This window comes from Diceros bicornis, chromosome 26 (assembly GCF_020826845.1).
Source record: "Diceros bicornis minor isolate mBicDic1 chromosome 26, mDicBic1.mat.cur, whole genome shotgun sequence".
Lineage (NCBI taxonomy): Eukaryota > Metazoa > Chordata > Mammalia > Perissodactyla > Rhinocerotidae > Diceros > Diceros bicornis.
The window spans coordinates 25,173,504-25,197,144 of record NC_080765.1 but is presented as its reverse complement, the minus strand read 5'-3'; the positions used below and the strand labels follow the sequence as shown (position 1 = coordinate 25,197,144).

The following is a 23,641-nucleotide window of genomic DNA, read 5'->3' as shown; positions in this document are numbered from 1 at the left end:
AGTGTCCCATTTCATTACCATGTATAACAGTCTAAATTCAAAACAAGCCTCTTATATGTAAACTACCACTTTTTTTATATCTGTAAGGACTTACCCATGTGAGATAGGTTTCACTATCACTATAATTAATGTTTTTGAATTCTGAATCCATTATTACGTATTTGTATAGATCAATGAAGCAAAGAAATGTGCTCAAGAAAATAAGAGGCAGAACAAGATTCTTGGCGACGAAGCACATAAATTGGAGGTAAAAATCCCTCCTTTTTCCTAGATTACACTCTAAAAACAGAAATAAAAATAATGAATAAATGTTACTAATATCTATATGTTTTGTTTAAGAAAAACATCAAAATGCTTGGAAGCATTAATGACATGATTGAAAGTATATTTGCTGAACTGGCATCTGACGGAGATCGAAACAGCGAGAATCGGGACTTGGTGAGAGTTTGGCTACTAAGTTATTACCATAATTTGACTTTTGAGCCTTTTTTTCACTGGGTTAATTGAGCCCTGCATTCTTCCATGCTGTTCACTGCTGTTTCAAATACTAATACCACAGAGCCTTTTTAAATATAAGGACTTAGGAAGAATTTTTTTCTGTTTTTACAACCTTGAGTAATTTTTTTTATATCATTCAGCACTCCCTCCTCTCCAAGAAAGGTAGAACTGAGAAATTGTACTAGAGATTTCTAGCCATGTTGGACAGTCCTGTCCCTCTTAGTACAGAGCAGAGAATTTTCAAAGTGAATCTGGTGACAATATTTACTTTTCACTAAGAAGAGCTGTTCATTTGAGCTGTTTGGCTTCAAGATTTTAGGCCTTCTTTGCTTTTGCCTTGTCACCCAGTCAAGTATCCCATTGTCTTGAATGTAGGAAAGTCAGAGTGCCCATGAAACATTTCTGACTTCAACTATTCTCTTAGTTCCTCATTTCTTTATGTGTTTGACTTTTCTCCTTGGCTCAAACCGGATCTACCGCTTTTAGTGGTACAGGGGCTGATGTGGGGTATGTTTTGTTGGCATGTCTTCTTTTTAGCATGTCGCCCAGTGTTTCTATTGAAATCCAGTACATGTTTTATTTCTATCCTACGTGCAAATATCAGAAAAGAAAAATCTACAGAAAACTTAAAAGTTGATATTTCAGTGAACAACTCAGGAATTTCAGAAGTAAACTACCTATATTTGCTTCAAGAATTTCATTGTAGACCTTAGCTTTGGTGAAGAACAAATGTGTCATGTCTTAGAATATTAAATTTATATGTTATTGATTTAGGGATTTTTCTTCTTGGGAACTAAGTCATTAGTGAGGATATTTTGCTTTGGGTTTGAATCCCCCTGAATGAAATTCGTGTCAGTGAACTGAAATTGAAGTCTGAAGAACAGCATGTACAGAAGGAAGATGCTCAGCTTAAGATCAAAAAGGAGCAAATAACAAAAAGTTACTCCCATAGATTATATAAATCAGAGAACTAAATATCATTACTTCCTTTTTAATTTTCTTATTTTTAATTGAGACTAAATACACGTAAAATTTACCATCTAACCATTTTTAAGTCTACATTTTAGTAGTGTTAAGTACATTCACATTGTCGTACAATCATTACTTCTTGAATACCTTTTCTCAAATCTCTCTTAAAGTCAGGAGATGTGAGTGGAGAATTCAAGGATTCGAAGCAGACAGCCTCAACGTCTAATAAACGTAATCTGGAAGGTATGTTGCTTGTTGGGAAGAAACCCCATATAATAAAAATGAGTTTGCAGTGAGAAGGTAAAAAATGACTTCTTGCCTTCAGGATTCTCTCCTTTCTTCTCTCCCCATCACAACCAAGTATTTGGAACATGTGCACACACACAAAGAAAATGGTTTTATGCTTTACAGAAAGGAGAAAGAAACTAGAAGACAGCTGTGAGGCACTGAGATCTGTTAAAGAGACAAAGGAAGCCGAATTAGAAATGCTAAAGAAGAACACACGTATGGTTGATGAAATCTGTGGACAAAGAAAGTGGGTCACAGAACAGTAAGCTATTCATGTGTTGATTGTTACAAATACTGTTGTATTAGTGAATGTGTAGACCAATGTAGAGAATTATAATTTTTTTTAGAATATTTATCACCGTATTTTTGCCATATTCAGTCAGTACAGAATTGTTTCTCCTTTCTGCCTTGATTTTTGTAATCTGCATCTTCCTTTCCATTCTAACTGGTTGTCAGAGATTCTTATTTGCAATTAATTTAAGATTGGATGGCGTACAGGTACCAGCTTTAATCACTTCATTATCTGGAACCCTCTGGGTTCATTTACATTGTACTCTAGGTTTCAATCCCATCATATTGTCCTGACCTGCCATATGTCTGTCATTTCCTATTAAATTCTAGACATTGGGTAGATAATATTTAGAGAAAAATTGAGGCCTCGTCTGATGTCATCTTGCTGCAGAAAAGATGGGAGTTTACATCTGGCAGGTGATCAGGGACGCCAGCAGTACTGAATCCTATTAATCCACTTAGTGACTGAGACCACTCACTGCAGGCTTAGTCCCTCCTAAGGCCAGTGTGTTTTCTGTCTGCCTTTATTCTTAGTGTGTAAGTCTCCTGGGACCCAGCTAAGGCCCGCAGGATTTTCTAGGGTGACCTTCGCTGACTGACCATGAAGTCCAGTTGTTTGACTTTTGTGCCCAGGGATGTGTGCAAACGCAGCTCAGCGTCTTTGCATCTCAGAAGTCTCCTCTGGGATTAGTTGATGAACCTTGGGGAAAGTGGCCCCAAATGCCAGGCTGACCTTAATCCTGGGCATCCTTCTTCTCCGTCTTGGCCTCATGTCTCTTTGCTGGTTTGATAGCAATTTGGTGCATTCTATCATGAATTTCATATTTTGGCCAATGTTTCCTATGGTTCTCAGGGGGAGATGAGGGACTTCAGACCCACTCATCCATGTTCAAAGGCAAAACTTTTCTTATATTCCCACAAGTGCCAGGTTTGTGTTCTCCCTGCCCCGGACTGGGGTAGGGTGGCTCTGTCCTCACTGGCATCTTATTTGCATTAAACTATGAGATGTTTTAGGGTGGGGATAGTGCCCTACCTCTCGCTGTATCCCCATCACCTTACAATGCACCCACTCTGTTCCAGCCAGTCCAGAAAGCATTTGCTGAAAGATTGGCTGGGTGGCCAGAAACAAATGCGTGAACTTTGTCTCTTTAGTGTTTTTGTCCCTGTTTCCTAGAGCTCTTTTAATTTTGTGTGTGATCCCTAGCAAATCCAATGTCAAGTTGAGAATCTTTTGAATCAGAACCTTGAACAAAGTAGTTTGAAGGCAACACAACACATCTGCCTTAAGCCATTGCCCTTTGCAGCCTTCACTGTCAATGAAATCAAGGTACTTGTTAATGAAATCAATCTACCTGTTATTGATATCCTCAATTTGAAAGTTTTCCATTTTCAGGACATACCCTGATTATGGGGCGATTCAGATAATTTTTCATTCAGCATGGTTTCCATTCTCCTCAACTAGGATCTTTGAAGTAGGTGGCAGGAGTTCCATTCTCGAACTGTAGAAGTGTCTAGTAGTTAATTGTCCGATGTTATGACCCCATGTCCAGCAAGGATCTATGGCTGTGTCATGGCCTCAGGTCTCTCCCTGGGAGAAATCAGACAAGTCATGAAGCTCTGCTTCATCCTAATGTGCTTACTTGTGATGAGCTGAAAGAAAATGAGCTTGTGCTGTCCCAGTCCCAAGAGCCTGAGCCTGGGAGGGCACATGGTGCGTCTCATATGTGCTTTTTTTGTTTGTTTAGTTCATTTACTAATGACTAGGAACACAGAGCTGTGAAGAGAAGCTCAGAATTGCCAAAGACTTGCCAGCAGGAGGGAGTTTGATTTTTCTTTGTGCTCTAATGGGGGGCTTAAATGCTTTCCTCTGATTAGATTTGTCCATCTATGCATTTGTGGGGTAGGATCGGAGGGGACATTTGAATCTTGCCCTTTAGATTTCTGGGAGGAAAGAAAGGCAGAATTTCACATGGGCTACGGATAATGCATATGTCTTTCCCCTCTTAGGAAGCTGAGAATGAAAGACCGTGAGCGGGGGGAAAAGGAGCAGCAGCTGTCAGCGGCAGAGAAGAGACTGAAACTGGCTGCAGAAGAAACGCAGAACTACAGGTGAGTTCAGCTCCTAAATAACAGCGGCTCATAAAACCTTTGTTGGATTTTTTTTTTAACTTTTGTACAATGTTTAGACCCAATTCATACACCAATATAAGCAAATGTTCAGAAGACATTTATATAGAGATTTCACACAAGAAAGAAAAATGTTAAGTTTCACAAATGTCAAGTTAAAATATTAACTTAAAAAAAGTAGGCGCCAGCCCCGTGGTGCGGCAGTTGGCTGCGCGCGCTCTCCTTCGGCGGCCCGGGGTTCGCAGGTTCGGATCCCGGGCGTGCATCAATGCACCTCTTGTCAGGCCGTGCTGTGGCAGTGTCCCACGGAAGGAGAAGGGGATGGGCACGGATGTTAGCCCAGGGCCAATCTTCCTCAGCAAACAAGAGGAGAATTGGCATCGGATGTTAGCTGGGGTGATCTTCCTCACAAAAAAATAAATAAATAAATAAATTTGCTAAAAACTTCCTGATTCTCAATGTTGACCAGACTATGTCGAAATGTGGTTCACAAAAATGTTCCTGGAGGAGGTAAAAACTGTTGTAAATCTTAGGGAATCAGTTTGGTGTGGGATGAATCACATCAGTAGATACGAGCATGCCATTTTAGAGACCCAGTGTTGTAGCCCTGAGAATATGATCAGGGTGTAAGGAAAAGAAGCAGCGAGCTGTATGATGAAAGACGCTCATTGCAGGATAAATTAGGGAGCTATTGAGAATAGGTAAGGGAATTATATCAACTCAGAAGCTGGCGGGCATTCGATAATAAGGAAACAATGTAGCAATAGCTTTGATCATACTATACTTTTATAATCATGTGAAGTGTGTCTTATAGTATTGGATAATGTGTATAAGGGTACAGTTCAGACAATGGAAACATGGGAAGACTATTTAAAATCATCCTCAATATTGTGCTTTATCTGACGAAAGCAATTGTCACTCATAGGCACCAAATTGATCAAATGCGGCAACAAGTGCAGCAAGCAGAGTTCACCTTCAGACACCAGGTAACCTGCATTCTGCCCAAAGTTCCTGCCTCCTTCAGCACCCAATGCAGAGGGTCATAGCGGCCTTGGAAGCCCTCAACATAGGGTTTATGACGTGTTGGCTTTTTCAGATGGCTGTGTATGAGAAGAATGCTCACGACAATTGGGTACGTTTTGCTTTCTTTCCTTCCCTTTGCGCACAGTCTGCCACAACTGAAGGTGGATGTGTTTTTCTCCCACAGATCAAGGCTCGGATTTGGGAGAGGGAGATAGCAGAGCAGAGCAGGGAAGCCGCCCACTTGAAACACAGGTATGGGATGTTGACATACATTTTTTACGGGTGTTTTTGAGGTATTAAGGCAAAGCTGTTTCGTGCCTAGTAAAGGACTTGGTGTTGTAATTCTTATTGAAGTCCATTCTTTTTCTACGTTCAAGATTGGAGATAATGTCCAAAAAGAGGCTGCCCGAGGGATACAGGCTGCACAAACCAACGTCGGGAAGACCTGGGATGCAGAACCCTCCACAGAGAGGTAGGGAGCACATTGTGAAGTGCAGCCACTTAATTTCTGCTGCAAAACCACTCCGTGTCCTACCTGTTCCTGTGGGGGATCACGTGTTGCCTGGAACCAATCCCAAGCACGACCTAAAGACAACAGGTTATCTCGAGGGGTGACAGGAAGATGTTTTCCTCAGGTGCCCCAGCCAGACTGGCTTTCTGGGCCTGCGCCCTGTGACTGGTGGAGCTCATGCCCCGCCACTGACTGTGGACCCTCTCTGCCCCCAACACCCGCCTCGCGTGCTCTTGGATTGCTCTCAACTGGAGAGACGTGCCTGGAGGGGAAGTGGGTGCATGCTTCCTTCCCAACTGGAGTGAATGCTGAAGACTTGATTTTTCTTTGAGTTGAGAAAAAGGCATTTATTTACTATGCTGGAGGTTCCCTTATTCTTCCTGTTTAACTTTCGCTTGTGGACTTTAGTATTCCATTCATAAATTAAATTTCTATGTAATTTTACTCCTGACATTGTCAGTGTAACGCTACAGCTTTGCTGTTAAATCCCCGTATCTTCCATTTTCTCATTACTATAATATTAGTCTAAGTCCATTTCTGTTCATAAATATTCATATAATGTCGGTCACATGTGGAAGGCAGCTTATGTGTAGAGTGAGAGATTGAAAAGTCCACCTGCGGCCTGAAGAAAAGGACCTGTGCTGTTCATGTTGAGGGGTTGTTGCTATTATCCCATCTGAGGTGATTCTCATTTTAATTTTACTCTATGATGAAATGGTGGTTTCCCCTGATGTGTTTTGGGAAACCCCTGTTTCAGTGTTGATTTCCAGCTAGTTGAGCCCGGACCTGACCACAGGTGGTTGATGAGTTATGAAAACCCCTGAACCAGGGCCCTGTGGTGTCTTCCTCAAGGGCCAGGGGACGGGTCTCCCCTTCTCCTCGGGGGTCACCTGAGGTGTGTGGGGAGCCCTCTGCCATTGGTAAGGGCCCAGAAGTGGGAAAGAATGTCAGATGGTGGAGGAAGGCGCGGAGGGTTTGTTTTCCTTCCTCACAGTCTATGCAAGTCTGACTAAACCCCCATCCCTCCTCTCTGGCCTCTTTCAGATCCGGGACCTGTTTCTGCGGCTGTGAGGAGCAGCAGCTCCGGGGGCAAGGTAAGTGCTGTGGTCATTTTCAGTCGTAACCGTCTCTGGAAACGTTGACGTGTGTGTGCAGCAGCCTCTCTTGGCCTCATGTCTGGTTTGTGTGTTCCGTGGCACGTCTACTGTGTCATTTCCTTCCCTGAAAGCACAGTCTTCCCCAGGAGCCTTTGGGCTTCTCCACTCTCAGCTCTCATCTTTGGTGGCGCCTCCAGAAGCCTTCAGTGCTTCTGGGCTGAGGACTGCAGGGCTCTCACAGTGTGTTTCTGGAAGTAGCACTTGGAGGGTTACCTTAAGCCCACACTGAAGTCTCCTAGCAGAGCCGACTCCTTCCTGAACTCCTTGACATAGGATTGTTGTTGTTGTGGTTCCTTTGCTCCATACCTGGTTTGGGTTTGGTGAGGAGCCTATTGGGAACGTCTGCCATCATCCTCATGGGAGAGGAACAGGAGAGGCCGTCCCTCCAACTTCATGTTGGGTGCTTCGTGCGATTTGGAATGTTCTTGGATCCAGCCGATGTCACAGTTCCTCAGGGTCCCCTCTCTGTGGGTCATTGTGCTCTCCGGGATCCCTCAGGTGGTAGCCTAGGTCAGAATAGTCTGAATGATCACAAATGGCCTATTTGCAGTAGGAAATGGGCACGGGCACCAAAGGAGTGAAGAGTGAACATCAGGACTGCGCTGCAGGACCCATTGCCCCCAGAGGCCATCACTTGTGCTGACATGAGGGGGGTCCTGTGGTGTCCGGTGGTGCCGTTAGAGCCAGGACGTTCCCTCATCCCCTGTCACGGGGTTTTACGGCTGGAATCAAAGCACGTCTGTGTTCATTCTGTCCTTTAGAATCCCCTCCTCACGTTTCCGTTGGACACAAATTAGTCCGCGTCACGGTGGGCTTAGAAATCTGCCTTCCCTGTGGGTGACGATAGATAGAGCTGAGCCTAACCGAGTCCTGTTGGTCACACCGTTCTCCTCAGAAAACGCAGGCCCCCGGGGGTGCCCAGCGCCCCAGAGGTCCTGGTGCCCGTGGGCAGACCCCGAGCGGAGGAGAAGACCCCTTTGTCGGGGAGGGAAGCTGAGGCGGGGGACGGGCAGGGCAGGGGCCTGCAGGCAGAGCTTTTCCCCAGGAGCAGCTCGGCTTCCAGAGGTGGGGAGCGGCCTTTTCCGTCCCTCTCGGGCGCTCTCTTCTGAGTAGAGAGCCAACAAGCTTCTGTGGTGCTGGGGGTGGTGAGGAGGGTGGAGGCCGGTCCTGGAGCGAGATGCCGGTCTGCCTGGAGTCGGCTCCTTTCTCAGTCTGGTGTTGCCTCGTCCAGCGCTCTAGGACAGGACCCCTTGCTCTTGTGCTTTCGCAGACACGGGTGGTGACGTGTGGTGACAGTGGTTCATCCCCGTGGTGTTTGTTCCTCCCCAAGCTGGGCGGGCCCCAGTGGTGGGGGTAGAGCGGTCTGGCACGGATGCTGCTCTCTTGGCACCTGGGGGCGGGGAGGGTGCCAAGTGCTTCCCCGGCTTCATTGGGTTTCAGCTTTGGTTGGTGCTGGCGCTTGTGTCTGCCACATCCACCTGACTTTAAACTTCTGTTCCGCAGGTCAATGTTGAGGCAAGAGGGCCTCCTCCTTTTGCAGCACCACCCTGCACAACCAACCCTGTAGGCTCTGGGCCACATCTGTCTCCTCCATCCTGGAGGCCTCTAGGCCCTCACCCACCGCCTCCACGTGTCCCACTCGGTAAGATGATCTGAAGAGTATGAGTTGACTGTAAAGCATATTCATCTCTTTTCCTATGGAGTTTTTGGAGGAAAGGTAGATATGGTACTGAGGGCTTTGCAATGCAAGGGTAAACCTGGCTGAGGACATTGTAACGTTCCTCAAGTTTCTCAGGACATACGTACAATGGGCCGTGAATTGCCCCATCCTGAGCTGGGCAGCAGGTGTCTCATAGAGAAGGAAAGAGGCTGTCTACAGAAAGGCAGAAAGAGCAGTTCTGCAGATGCACATTGTACACAGACCATGTGCCGGGCTCTGTGGGGGATGAGGCGCACCCCTAACTTCAGGGGCTTAAGGTGTCCTATAGCAGAGGGAGATTTCCATTCGAGATCCTGTGATCACGTAATGGAAGCAGCAGTGAAGGGACCCAGAGAACAAAAGAGGGCGATGTGAATCTCACCAGAGTGAAGCGGGAGGTTGTGAAGAGAAGGAAAAGTTGAGGAGGTGCCCAGCGGGGGTGGGTTGGGTTCCTTAGATGGAGCTGGAAGGCCATTCCCAGCCGGGCAGGCAGCTTGAGCAGGGAGTGTGAAGGCAGTGCGAGGTCCACGCAGAGCTGCTGCGTGTTTTCAAATCACACAGTGTGGGCATGTGATTATCCTCATCAAAATGTTGCTGTTGCCCTAAAGCCCTTAGTTCATAATCGAAATCAAGATTCTTGTTTCCCTTGGATTTCTGAAAGTTCTGGATCTGTACGATGGAAAAATCTCTGGAGGTTTGGAAATGTAACTTGGCTCTTTGAGGATCCTTTGTCTGCCTGAGTTTATTGTGCCCCAGTGAGACTAAACGTGAAGACAGGGTCTAGATCAGCAGAGCAGAGGCCTTGGCCTTCAGTACGAGTCAGACTCTTCCTGGTATATTCAAGGTTGATCAGGAGCCGCCCCTGCTGGACCCCTCTCACCACATCCCTGCATCCTCTAGTCACCACCCCTAACTGTCAGCTTTGCATCTCCCCAAACTTACCACACAGTATCCCGATTCTTGGCCTGTGTACCTGCTGTCTCGGCCCCTAATACCAACTCTCAGTGGGGCGTACTCAGAGCCTCAGCCCCGTTGTGTGTGTAAGGGGGTGATACTGGTTTCTGAGGTCATTGTGAGGAAGACGAGATTAAGTGCATAATGAAAGTGTCTGCAAAATGGCTGGGACATGTTGGCACTCACCATTCTCACTGTTTAAATGAAAATATCTCCACACAGAAGATTATCAGAAGATAGTCATTGAAGTACATTCCATTAAACTAAGGATGTAAGAGCTCAGGCCTAGAGATTCACAATCCCTGTTTCAAAAGATAAGGAAAAGACCCTCCTTTTTTCTATTGAAATTCAGATCCCACCAGTTAAAGATGGAAAAGATAATTTTGAGAATGTGTGAGTTCAGAGATCTATACCTGAGACCTGAAGACAATTATTTTCCATTCACTATAAACACACAGATGCAGCCACACACTAAAGTGTTCATCAGAAGCCAGAGATATGTTATAGAAGACAAATGTAGATAGGAGGAATAGCCTATCATTGAAATAACCCCAAATCTCTTTGCCTTACAGGACACTCATTTTGAAGGAGGACACTGAGCGGTGATAAACTGGCTGTGGCAAATTATTATGGTTTTTCTTGCCCAATCCTGCCCCCTCCACTTTTATCTTTCCTGTTGTCACCCCTAATACACTCTTTACAGTTCTAACTCAGTATCAGCGTCTGCTTTTTGGAGGACCATCCAACTCACCCCAGGGAGTGTATACAGTGTGATTCTTGTACACACAGTTCAAAAACAGGCAGAAACCACGGGGATGGGGCAGAAGCAAGGTTATTCCTTGGGGGTACTCTTGACTGCAAGGGGCCTGAGAGATCCTTCGGGTGGTGGGCACATCCTACATCTAGATCTGGCCGTGGTTATGTTTATTCAGTCAATAAATACTCAGCACATGGTGCCTGCCAGTCCCAGGGGTGTCTGGTGATCAGAGAGACAGCTCTCTTTCCCCAGGAAGTGGCCAATTTCTGATGGTGGCGAATAGATAAGGGGCCAGGAGTGGCTCCAGGAGGCCAGTGAGGAGGCTCTGCAGTAATCCAGGTTTTGCGCCCTTCACTCAACTTGCCAGCAGGCCCCCAATAGCACCAAGTCCAGGCAGTCTTTGTGGGGGCTGATGGCAGCAGAGTTTTTTGGTAAGTCCCACGAGCTCCCATAATCCTCCCACAGGTTCCTTATTGAAGGATGGGCAAGGCAGAGGTCAATGGCATGGGACCTCCCCCGCCCCCCACACACACACCAAGGAGAAGGTGCTGGGGTGGAAATATCTGGCTCCATCCAGGTCCCCCAATCCAATCCATTCTGCCCTGGCAGCTCCTGGAGCCTGAAGGGCCCTCCCTCCTGCCAAGTCGGGGGAAGCAGCCAGCCCGCCAGCAGCTCTGGGGACACCAAGCTGAAACCGGTAAACAGTTAGCTATTGATGATTAGGTAGCTAGCAACTAAGGTGTTTTTCTTTTTCTGCAGTTACTAATTATAGCGTTTAGTCGTTCACCTACCCATTGTTAACTGTGCTGCTTAGGCAATATACTGACTCCCACTAGGTTCCTATAGATAACATCTCCCTCATGCCTGGGTCACCATGGTAATGGATGTTTGAGCTGTTTCTCAGGAATTAGGAGCCCCTTGTCCAGTTCAGACCAGTTGAGACCACCAACCCATCAACTGGGCCTGTACACATGCCTGATAAGTGACCTTTTGACATCAAGAAGCTAAAACTCCACCCTCAGATCATGCTAATGCCACCATTTTGTGAACATGTGTCCTATGGAGAGGCGTGAAGTGTGACTACACTTGCACAGATCATCAATTACCTCACCTCTCCTTACCTCCAATCATCTATCTATCTACCCCGCTACCCTATAAATATCCTTGAGGCCCTGTTTTTGAGGAGGCAGATCTGAGACTAGTTCTCCTGCTTCGTCACTTGGCTGCCTTGTGATTAAAACACTTTCTCTGCTGCAATCTTGTCATCTCAGTGATTGGCTTTCAGGGCAATGGGCAAAAATGAACCTGGTTTGGTAACGGCACAATCATCACAATGAATTGCTGTTATGAAGGAGTGAAAGGAGCAGGGAAGCGGGTACTGCAGCTCTCAAGAATGAGGCGGGACTTCTGGGGAGAGGAGATGACTGGAGACTGGCAGCCAGCCTGTTAGAATCCACTGTGGGCTGTTGGCGCCTGCTGGGCTAGTCTGGCTGTCCCTAGTGCTGCACACACCTTGGGCTCCAGCACCCCTAAACTCAAGGAGGTCCTGGCTTCTTTGGACCCTGTGTGCCCTGGCACAGACTCTAAAGCTCCTGCTTTTCTTTCTGTTTGCTGCCCATCTTTGCCACTAGAAATGCAGCCCAGCTCTGAAGTGCAGCCTGACTAGTTGGGACTGCCAATCCCTACCCAGTGGACCCCACACCTTCCCCAGGGATCAGACTCAGGCCCTCAGCCTCCAAACCTTGGGCCAGACCTTCTTCTCAAAGGACAGTTAGATGAGGAGCCTCCTGGCCTATTCAGCGGGAGCAAAAATTCTTTCTAACAATATTCAGGGTGATTCCATACACATTTACTTTTTTCTCCTTGAAGAGAAAGAAGCAGGCATCCTCAGAGACTGGCATGTGCCTCTGACACCCTTTTTCTTATAACAACCCACTGAGGCCCCTGCACTCACATAGGAGCAACCCGTACATACACATTCACACAACACTTCCACACTTTGGAAACTAACACAGCTTTACACAGCCTCCAAACAAACATACAACACTTCCACACCCATGAAGCCTGAAACTACACCCTCCACAAATACCAGTGCCAATAAACACCTGAAATAGACACAGATCTCTCAACCCCTGCCCACATGCACACATACACAAACCCTGAACATATAATCTCCACTCTGCTCTTCTATCATTATAAACAAACACTCTTCCATCTCTTAGCCCCAGCACCTCCTCCAGGCCCCTCAGAGAACCTTTTGAAATTGCTGGAAAAATTGGGATTCTGATGTAGGTGACTGTTAAATAGTTGGGCAAGTTTACCATGCATCTCCCACTACCGCTCCCTCACCACGTCATAGCCACACACACACACACACACACACACACACACACACACCTCACAATGACCATACACCCTGTAACCACATGCAAATACAACACACACACAGATTTTCCAAATGTCTATATACCTTGTGACTACACATAAACACTGATACAAAACACCTACTCTGACCACATATGCACATCCTGACCACACATTCTCAGGTCTTACAATATTAATCCACCTTCTTACCACACACAAACATTGACCACACTTATGTATTTATTTCACATTCATCCAGATCTCACACAACCATAAACTCTCAAACCATAACAAACATCAGTACACACACATACACACACACACACACAGAAATGAATGACTGTATAGCTTCTGATGATAAACTCTAAAAACATGTGCACACACAACCTAGCAACATACCCACCACACACACAGATCACACGATAACTGAAGACGCTCCCTGAATACACACACAGTCACACTAAGAGACCTCTGACTATGTGTGTGTGGACTTTGATCAGAGGACATCTAATACCTCAGCCTCTACACAGATACCCAGGATGAGAGTGGGAGGCATGTGTCAGAGGGACAAAATGCGAGGTGCGTTAGGTTGCACTTAGATAAAGTGCATCAGAGCCTTGGAGATCTGGTTGCTACAAGGACACATGAAACAAGAGAGGAGAGGCAAAGAGGATCTAAAACATAAGAGATGTCTGTTATAAACCTGTCTCCACAAAGAGATTAGAGATATTATAACTAGTCTTGAAGGAGAATGCATCAGGGATTTCATACGATTCATTTTAATGTGATGATGTAGAATTGCTCCTGAAAGACAGTCAATATTTCTGGTAAAATTCCTAAATGTTTCTCTTTGTAAAAATAATATACATCTATTTTTCAGATCAAAACAACAGGGTAAAATCATTCCAGTTTTATCTATGACAGAGTATCTTGTATTAGACAAACTGTCTAAAAACAAACAGCTGTAAAAGCTGAAAAAATACATAAAACCAGAGTGAAGGCAGTGGAGAAAAACCAGCCCAAACAGGGCTTGAAGGGCTGCCCTCCTACCTGGGGGGTATTAGGCTCAGCGAAATAAGCCAGACAGAGAAAGACAAATACCACATGATTTCACCTATATGTGGAAGATAAACTAACACAGGGACAGAGAACAGTTTGGTAGTTAGCAGGGGGAAGGGGGTTAGGGGGTAGGCACAAGGCGTGAAGGGACACATTTATATGGTGACTGACAAACAATAATGGACAACTCAAATTTCCCAATGTTATAAACTATTATGACATGAATTAAAAAAAGAGGAAGATTGGCAACAGATGTTAGCACAGGACAAATCTTCCTCAGCAAAAGAAAAATACATGAGTAAATTAAGATATGGCATTAATATTTTCTTACTGACACTTAAGATCTGCTAGAATAGGTACAACTGGCAATATTCAAATTATCTGCTTATATGTCTACCTCCTCACTCAAGTCCCTAGGAATTCCATATATCTTTAAGCCCAGCCCCTAGTGTTTGACAAGTTCTCATTAGATAATTGTTGAACTGAATTGGTAATTGAAGAATGAAATTGACAACTGAACATTAATTCCATGGCAATTAAATAAACACATACACATGCAGAAAACTTACAGAAGGCAATACAAATATAGAGACTTCATTTCAACCTTAGTGGAAATAAAATTAAATAGGTAGCAAATTTTATAAAAGACGATGTCCAGTGCTACTGAGGTGATGGTGAAACATGACATCCATCACGTCGTGCACAATGACGTGCTTGCGTGCAACGTTACTTCTGCACGGTACACTACACGACAGCACTATCACTTCAGAAGGCAATTTGGTAATCCTATGACTACATAAAGATTAATTTCCTACAAATGTAGTGATTCTAAACTCCAGAGAATTCATCAGAAAAAAATAATATAGACAAGAACGGCTATAATCCTTGAAATGGTGACTGGCCATGTCAAAGTAAAGTGGAGGCCTACATATCCCTCAAAAGGGATAAACCAGCTCAAGCCAGCAGAGGCCAGCTGGAAGACAATAGCGAGTCCAGGTGAACAGAAATGAGAGCTTGAACTAAGGTAACTGGAGGAGTGGCCATCGACAGGCAGACACAAAATCAAAAGACACTAAGGAGGCAGAATTGCCAGATCCTAGTGAGAGCCCGGATATAAAGAACATGGAGGAGAGGGGTGACAGGTGACCCAGTAGGTGTGGTGGCATTCAGTGCACTAGGGCAGGTGTGGGCAACTCCTTCAGTAAGGGCCAGACGGTACACAGCGTAGGCTCTGTGGCCACACAGTCAGTGTTACCACTACTCCATTCTGCTGCTGCAGTGCGGGGCTGGGCGCCAATAACCTTTCTCACAGAACTGGCAGCGGGCCAACGTCAGCCGACCTGTAGACTAGAGAATACAGGGAAAGGAGGCCAACTTGAGAATGAAGTTGTTGAGTCAGTTTTAGCAGGACATTTACAGGAGACGTTCAAGACAGAGGTCAACGTAGGGATGAAGAGATGCCAGGGCTGGAGGCATGAAATGGGGAGTCATCAGCCACGAGGTGGTGTTACGGGGCTGAGGTCACCTAGGGGTGTGGTCTGAGAACAGTCGAGACTAAGGCCGCTTCCCTGTCCAATACAAGGGCAGATACGGAATGTCACTTCTGATCACGAAGGCCCTGGAAAGGGAGGGACATTATAGCCTAACATCCCTGAACTCAAACTTTGTGAAAAGAGGCTCCCCTTTTAACTTGGGCTTTCATTCCCTTTTCCAAGATAAGTAACTTGAAATTTTCCAATTCACAGATGGAAAAGAAAACTTCCCTCTGGCTAGAAAATAAGGCAATTCTAAAATAAAATCTCTATCAACTTTGTTATATTTTCTTTTTATTATGAAATATTTTACATTCAAAAACATATATTTGCAAAGTACGATGAATCATGATAAAACAAAGGTCCCCCCCATCTCAAGAAGTAGTTTATTACCAAAACACTACTGTCCAGCTGTTCACACCATAAGAATTAGTCTCTAAAGCAGAGGTCAAAGCAGGCAGCCCAAGGCCAGATCAAGCTTGCTGATATCTTTTCTTTGGCCTACACAGTGGATTTTTTTCCTTTTAGCTGACTTAAAATGACAAGAACTTCACACGGAAATCAGCATTCTGGAGTATCACTAAAAATGGGAAGATGTGGCAACACTGTACCCCCAATCACCATGGCAACAAGTGGCTAGAGCTGAGAGCAACTTTCCGCTTTAATGGACAGGGACTCACTGGTTCACCAAAGTCCTCAGCACTCTCTATTGTCTTATAACCAATCTCCCACTTCACCTCTTAATTTTACCTCTCCTGGCACTTGAGCACCTGTGACCCCTGCTACAGAATATAGCTGTGATTTCCAACTTTTTGGAGTATGGGAAACGTGATTGAAAACATAAAAATTTCACAAGCTCTCTCTACAGGAACATTACTAAAAGTAAGACAGGTCCACAAGCCCTTATCCACTCTTTTCAAATCTAAAAAATAAGTGTTTTGTAACTCATCAGGCAACAGAACTGGATGTGAACTAACATGAAGCTATTTACAATCCTTATGTATTCCATTTAGCGTGAAATACAGTCCCATATTTTGCTATAGAAATACTAATGTTTGATTAAGGGCTGCTGCCCAGACCCTGCTGGAGATATTATATAATGGCATATGCACAGTACTACTCTTCACAACTCTGAAAAATTCTGAATTCTGAAACTCATCTGACCCCCAAGAGTTTTGGATAAGGGACTGGGTGGCTGTGGTATTTTTAATATCTATGATTAAGAAAATACACACAGACACACACACACACACACACGTGCACGCACAAAGCAGATAGAAGTGTAATAATATTTTTAAGTGCATTTGTAGTTGATTAATCACTATGGCATCTACTGACATGTGAGAAACAGAAGTAGAATGATATATGCAAAACATCTGTAGTCTGACAAGAGTGTGTGATGCACATACTCATTCGAGGCGTCTGTACCTGAATGTCCACTCCCTGAAGAGTCGGCCATGTCCACACTGGGAACTGCAGCCACAAAGGTAATTCCAGGTTAGAATCACATGCTGCTTTCACATATAAAAAGGACGCTATATGACCACTTCCTTTCAGGGTTCATTTTCACTCATCTATAAATACCCTGTTTGATATTCCAGGACATCACAATATGTCAAGTACATAAAAAAGCCACAGAAGATCAGATCAGAAGAAGCTGCAAAGATATCAGATTTCTTTCCACTCGAGCTCCATGCAGAGGCGGGATGGAATCCACTCAGATTGAAGCAAAGCACAGCTACCTGCCCTTTCTCAGAAATCCTGTTCAGACTGGTCCTAGAAAAGGCAGAGGAAATGAGTGTGAGGAAAAGGAAACAGCAGAGTAGGTGAGGGATGGAGAATGTCACTGCTGAGAAAGTAAGGAGATGGTTTGTGACGTCAAATAGAGGAAGGGCTGTCTCATGGGAGAGAGACGAGGCACAGCTGCCCCTATTGGAATGGGCTGTCTCGTGAGGTAGTGAGAGTACCACTCCTGGAGATGGTCGTTAGATTTCTGTGATCAGGGAGGGGTCGGCAGGGAAGGTACGAGTAAGACAAGCCGGGTAGGGACTGGGGGGCACTGGACGGCTGATGCCACACCCAGATGGGACAGCTGCTGCTCAGCTACTTCTACGTGTACCCGGAAGCAATGCCAGTTATTGCAAGATTACAACATTTTAGAAGCTGGAAATACAGGTTTTCATGTGAAAATTCCTAAATTTTAAATATGGGCTAATGAGTGTAAAAACAATTAAAATAAAATATACATACGTACATACCTAGATACTGAATAGGCCAAACAGAACACATCCTGCCCTGCAGGCAAACAGTGTGGATCTCTGGTTTTGATAATTCACCTACCCAGAACCTGGAAGGACTAGACCAGGGTTTCTCAACCTCAGCACTCTTGACATTTGGGACCAGATGCTTCTGTGCCGTGAGGCTGTCCTGTGCATTGTAGGATGTTCAGCAGCATCCCTGGCGTCTATCTACTAGAAGCCAGTAGCACCCACTACCCCAACCACATCATGACAGTCAAAAACGTCTCCAACATTGACAAATGTGCCCTGGGGGTCAAAACCATCTCTGGTCAGAGACACTGGACTAGAGCAACATCCAACTCTTAGCCTCCAGGATTTGATGAAAACATCACTCATAACTCAAACATAGGGTTTCTCATATAAGAGTTTCCCACGTGAAGTATGGGAACTTACAGCTGCTTTGAAATCAGAAACCAGGGTTTGAATCGACAGCTCCGCCATTTACTAGCTTGATGACCACTCTGAGTTCTGGCTTCCACATCGTTAAATCAGGAATAACTACCATCACCTCTTAGGGTCGCTGTGAGAATGCGGTGAGAGAATACATGCAAAGCACCTAGCCCAGCAGCTTAATAAGCACCAAAGACGTTTCATAAACAGTATCCTTCCCTGGAGAAAAGACAGCCCCGTCTCTGTAGCTGGATGCACATGGGATCCAGAGTCCGAAGCCCTGGACTCAAGTCCTGCCTGGGCCACTTAGTCTGTGTGACCTGGGCAAGCCGTTCTTCCTGCTTTATGAAACAGAAATGATCACTGCCAGGAGGTGAGAACCCTGCCCGGTGGTTTGATACGGCACTTGGTAAACTAAGCCACTACGGAAACGTGGATGGTGATTACTATCGGATCTGTAAAGGAAAGGATGCGCTCTTGAACAGATCCAAAGAACCGAGAATGTAGTACTGTGAGGGGAAGGTACAGGAAAAAAAAAAAAAAAAGAGTAACAGGGTCCCTTAACCTGCAGGTCCTTCTAGACAAGCGAGTGCCAACTGGCGACTCACAGAACAAATCAGGCCGCGTATATATTGTGTTGTGTCTCGGGAGTGGTTTAATTGGCGTGAAAGGCCACCGAATTTTCGATAAAACCCGGATTTCAGACTCGCCTGCCCGCGGTCTGCTGGGCCCGCGGCTTCCTGCGGCTGAACCGCTGCTTCCCGGCGGCGGACGGGCCCGCCCGGCGGCTCCTCCACCGCCTCCCGGCCCAGGCGGCGGCGGCTCCCCAGGCCGGCGGCCCCGCCCTCCCGCGTGCCCTCCAGCGCCGCCCGCCGGGCCGCCGGGGCGGCAGCGCAGCCAGGCCCAGGGCGCGGCCCCCCGTCGGTCCCCGAGGAGGACGACCCCCCGGGCTGAGCGGGCCCGGGCAGAGCGGGCCACTAGGACCCCGGTGTCCTTTCCTCATCAATGCTTCCTCCACGGATGTGGAACTCACTTCCCTGACTAGATTCAAACACGTGTTGACGGAAGCAGACACACGGCGTGTCCACGGTGTGACACCCGTATCACAAGAGCCCCCAAACTCATCCAGGGGACCCCTCTCCCTGCAGGGCTGCTCGGGGAGGAGGCGAGGCTGTGGGGAGAGGACCCGGGAACCGCCTGGATGATGGAAACGGTCAGTGTCTTCATCAGGGTCGCGCTTCTGCGCGGGTGTAGACATTTGTCCAAACACAGAACTCATCAGATGGGTGCCGGTCACCGTGTAAATTTTACCTCAGATTATTTTAAGGGGAAAACCAGCAGCTGCAGGACAATACGGACCGTGTGCTCCACTTGGTGACATCAGAGCAACGGGTCCTCTCTTCACAGCGCGGACACGCGCACGGGGGAGGCCGTGTGGGGACGGCCGCCTCCAGAGCGGCTGTCATGGCGGCCGGCGCGAGGTGGCAGGAGGGGCGCTGGCACCGGGGACGTCACTGGGGCAGCGGGAGAAGGGGCCCGACCCCGCGGTGGGAAGTCATCGGGATGAGCGGAGGCCCCGGGTGACAGGGTGGGTGGGGAGGGTGACTGGAGACCCATTGGTGAGGTCCCGGGCCAGGCCCCGGGCTCCAGGCAGCCCTCCCCCACCCCGGCGGTTGGCGCCCCACCCCACCCCCACCCCGGAGCCCCGTTGCCTAGGAACCCTCGGCGTGTTTGGACTCTTCGCCTCGCGCAGGCGCCGGTGCCCCACACTTGGCGGGACTGGCCGACTGGGCTGGACGCTTTGCGCCGAGCGGACCAGGTCAGCCCTGCAACCCGCGGCGATGGCCTCCTGGTTTGGTGGCCTAGGCTCTGGCTTAGGCCATTCCCTGGGGCAAGTGGGCGGCAGCGTGGCTTCCCTCACTGGACACATCTCTAACTTCACCAAAGATGTGCTGAGGAAGGGAAGGGAGAAGGCGGAAGAGTCACCGGACTCTGGGAGGACGGAGATGGAGGACGTTCAGGCAATTGTAGCGTCAGAGGAGAGACTGAGAACCCAAGCTTTGAGAAAAGCTGAAATTGTGCAGCAGACCGTGGAGGAGAAAGACACAAGGCTTGCCTCCATGAGAGAAGAAAACAGTCATCTGATAGAAGCCCTGGAACGACTGAGAGAACAGACTGGAACTGCACCTGTGGTTGACCCTAAAACCCTGGACAGGGTGACACGACTAGAATCTGAGGTCTCTCAGGTGATGGTGATAAAAGGTCACCTGGAGGAGGAAGTAAAACATCATCAAAAGATGAGTGAAAAACAAGACCAGAGGAAGACACAGCTCCTTCGAACTTTACAAGAGCAGAGACGGGAAATGGATGAACTTAAATACCAGCGTGAGCAAATGCATATGAAACACACTCAGCTCTTTTCAGCCAAAGATGAGGAAATTAAGAATTTGCAAAACACGATAAAACAACTGAAAACCCACTTGCCTGAAAAAACCCAGCACATGCAGACAAAACATTCGGAGATTTGTCAAGTGGCAAAAGGTCAGAGTCTTAGTATGCAAAACGGAAGTGAAAAGCATGATTTATGTAAAGTTGAAAGTGAAAGATTAGGAAAAGGAAGAAAAGAACAGGAATGGGAGATGAAACTTCGAACTGAAAAGACTGTCCCTTTGAAGGAGCAGATTGATCAGCCATACAAAGATGAGATTGGTCAACTAACTCGGATTATCCAGCAAAAAGAGTTGGAGATACAGCGTCTTCATGCTAGAATAGCTTCAGCTCCCTACATCCAGGCTGTGAGCGACCTTCAGCAGCAATTGCAAGCTTACGCTTTGGAAAGGGAACCAATGTTAGCTGTTTTCAATGAGAAGGTGAGGGAAAACAGCAACCTAAAAAGAGAGTATCACAAAATGATGGACATACTGGTTGCCAAAGAAGCAGACCTCGTGAAACTGCAAGATGAAAATACAAAATGGTCCACGAGATTTGAAAGTAGTGGTCAGGATATGTTTAGAGAAACTGTTCAGAACCTCTCACACATCATTCGAGCGAAAGACGTGGAAATCGATGCCTTGAGTCAGAAATGTCAGACTTTATGGACAATCTTGCAGACATCTGGCACTGGCGGTGAGGTTGGAGGTGTTACTGTGAATCAGTTGGAGGAGCTTCTGCAGGAACGTGACACGTTACAGCAACAGGTCTCCCTAATGGAGGACTGGACACAGCAGGTGATGACTGCGGTGCACAACATGAAGCGAGAGTCAGCCCAGCTTCAGAAAGAACTTCCACAGCTTCAGGCTCGGGTCTTGATGGACATTGATAATAAGTCTCAAGTACGGATGGCCTCTACTGACCTGATCCAAAATTGTAAAGAGGATGAAATCCAAGTCACACATTTGGCAAAGAAGTTAGCACGAATGCAGCTCAACCTAGAGCAGCTGTGCAATGCCAAGGATGTTCTTTTAGGTCCACTTGACCTTACTGCACCACAGCCTCCCACCACATCATCACTCACTTCAGAGTCAGCCGACTCGCTGAAGGCAACTAGATCTGATGCAGCGAGTGAGTCTTCTAAAGCGCTCCCAGAAGAGATAGAAGAGTTAAGGAAATCGATGGAGGAAAAAGAGGCTACCATTCGAAGCCTCCGGGAGGAGAATCAGAGACTGTCTGCTGCGATTGCTGCCACCTCCGAACGAGAAAGAAAACAATGCGAAGAAACAGATTCCGAAATCCAGCAGCTCAGGGAGAAACAGGATGTTTTAGAAAACTTACTTCAGGAAAAAGAGCTCTTAGTCAACGCAAAAAGTGAGGAATTACTTTCTTTGAGTGAAAATTACACAACTGAAGTGAATGAAAATGAACTTTTGAGGCAGGCGGTAACAAACCTGAAGGAGAGAATATTACATTTTGAAGTGGATTTGTATAAAGTAAAACGAGAAAATGAAAAAATACTAGAAAAGTCCATGGAAAAGGAAACAGAAAACCGGGCATTACAAGAGACGAATATGCGGCTTTCTATGATGCTGAGAGAGAAAGAGTTCGAATCTGCTGCAGTGAAGAAGAAGGCTCTTGCTTTGGAGCAACTCCTGAAGGAACAAGAGCAGGGCCAGGCTGGGGAGTTAAACCAGCTTTTACACGCAGTTACGTCCATGCAGGAAAAGACAGTTCTGTTTCAGCAGGAGAGAGATGAAGTCGTGTTGGCACTGAAACAGCAACAAATGGAAAACTGTGCCCTACAGAATGAAGTTTGTCATTTAAGGGAAAACGAATTACGCTTAAGGCAGGAGCTAGAAAGATCTCGTAACCAGGCTTTAGAGTCAGAAGATGCTCATCTCCGTGAAGTGCTGGTTGCAGAAGACAGAGCGGCTCAACTAAGAAAGAGAGTCACAACACTAGAGGAAAAGCTACTTTTATCTTCCCAGGCAACGCAAAAGGCAAGCCATCAAGCCAGGGTACAGGTGGAGTCACTGCAGGAACAAGTGAACGTTGTCACCAAGCAGAGAGATGAAACCGCATTACAGCTTTCTGTCTCCCAGGAACAAGAAAAGCAGTATGCTCGAGCACTAGCCAACCTGAAGATGGCACTAGCTGAATGGATGGAAAAGGCAGACGATCTGGAAGGAAAACTGATGTCCTTGCAGGGACGACTCGATAAAGCCAATGCCATCTTGGATCTGAAGGAGGAACAAGTTGGAGAATTTAAAAAGCAAAGTGAGGTCCAACAGGAAATGCTGGATGAGGTGCAAAAGAAATGGATGAACTTAGTAAGCAGCATGGAAGGAAAAGTAGACAAAGTCCTAGTGAGAAAGCTCTTCCTGGACTATTTTCAAACACCCAAACGTGAACGTCAGGAAGTGTTACGATTAATGGGAAGCACTCTGGGAATGAAAAGGGAAGAAATGGAGTGGCTCATCCAGGAAGAGCAAAGCGGCCTTACCAGGTGGATGACTGGGTGGCTTGGATCAAGAAGTGTCCCCAGCACACCTCTGACACCAAATCAGCAATCTGATCTCAATGGTTCTTTTTCAGAACTTTTTGTTAAATTTCTAGAAACTGAGTCTCATGTAGCTTTTCCACCACAAAAGCTCTCTGCTCAGGATAGGAAGCCTCTAGATGCACCCAGAAGGAAGAAACTGGCGAAAAATGTACCAGCACGTCTTAACACCACCCTCGGATCCACACCCAGAAAATCAGATGTGAATGGCTGCTCCACAGCTGTGTCTCTTATTGACCCACCCGGCCCTGGGACTGGGGGGTCGGGGCATCTTCTTTTAAATGCCGTTACTGATGTTGTGCCCGCGTGTACACCTTTGCTCCTGTCACCTGCCAAGAGTGCTGCAGTTGCCCTGAAAAACACTTCAAAGCGGTAGAAGATTCCAAGTCGGAGACGAGACAGCACTGTAGAGAAACCAGGTCACTTTGTTTGTGACCTTATCATCAAGTGGCCTTCCAGGAAAAGTCATAGATTTGTTTTTAGTTTCACTTTAAGTTTAATATAAATAGTCTTCGTAATTAAAAAAAAAGTATCCTTTAAGGTCTTCACCCCACTTAAAGCAGAGGTTACTTCTTGGGAGAGTGGGCCTTGGAGGGACTGGAGGCTGTGGTCAAAGGACACTTCCAGTCGTGTTTCTAGCACTTTCACTTTTTACAAGGAGAGGGTGTTTTTTTTTAGGTGAACCTTGGGTAATATGAACAGTAACTTGTGTTAATGCTCAAAAATTAT

The 23,641-nt window shown here is 46.5% G+C and overlaps 1 protein-coding gene across 1 annotated transcript; it reads left to right on the top strand.

The window, feature by feature from the left end:
* The first annotated feature begins 173 nt into the window (after window positions 1-173).
* Window positions 174-23,326, top strand: LOC131421988 (thyroid receptor-interacting protein 11-like). Its single transcript, XM_058568856.1, has 15 exons — window positions 174-247; window positions 340-438; window positions 1,638-1,710; window positions 1,879-2,017; window positions 4,054-4,155; window positions 5,099-5,159; window positions 5,270-5,305; window positions 5,381-5,448; window positions 5,574-5,668; window positions 6,752-6,801; window positions 8,368-8,506; window positions 10,919-10,971; window positions 18,624-18,907; window positions 19,068-19,132; window positions 19,327-23,326. The coding sequence occupies exons 2-15, from the start codon at window positions 352-354 to the stop codon at window positions 23,286-23,288; spliced, it is 5,214 nt and encodes a 1,737-aa protein (XP_058424839.1). The 5' UTR covers window positions 174-247; window positions 340-351; the 3' UTR covers window positions 23,289-23,326.
* The last annotated feature ends 315 nt before the right edge of the window (window positions 23,327-23,641 follow it).

Coding starts and splice junctions, on each gene's coding strand:
- LOC131421988 (XM_058568856.1), top strand. CDS start 352: ATGCTTGGAAGCATTAATGACATGATTGAAAGTATATTTGCTGAACTG. Junction 439..1,637: donor ACAGCGAGAATCGGGACTTG/GTGAGAGTTTGG, acceptor TCTCTCTTAAAG/TCAGGAGATGTGAGTGGAGA. Junction 10,972..18,623: donor GGGACACCAAGCTGAAACCG/GTAAACAGTTAG, acceptor CCCGGATTTCAG/ACTCGCCTGCCCGCGGTCTG.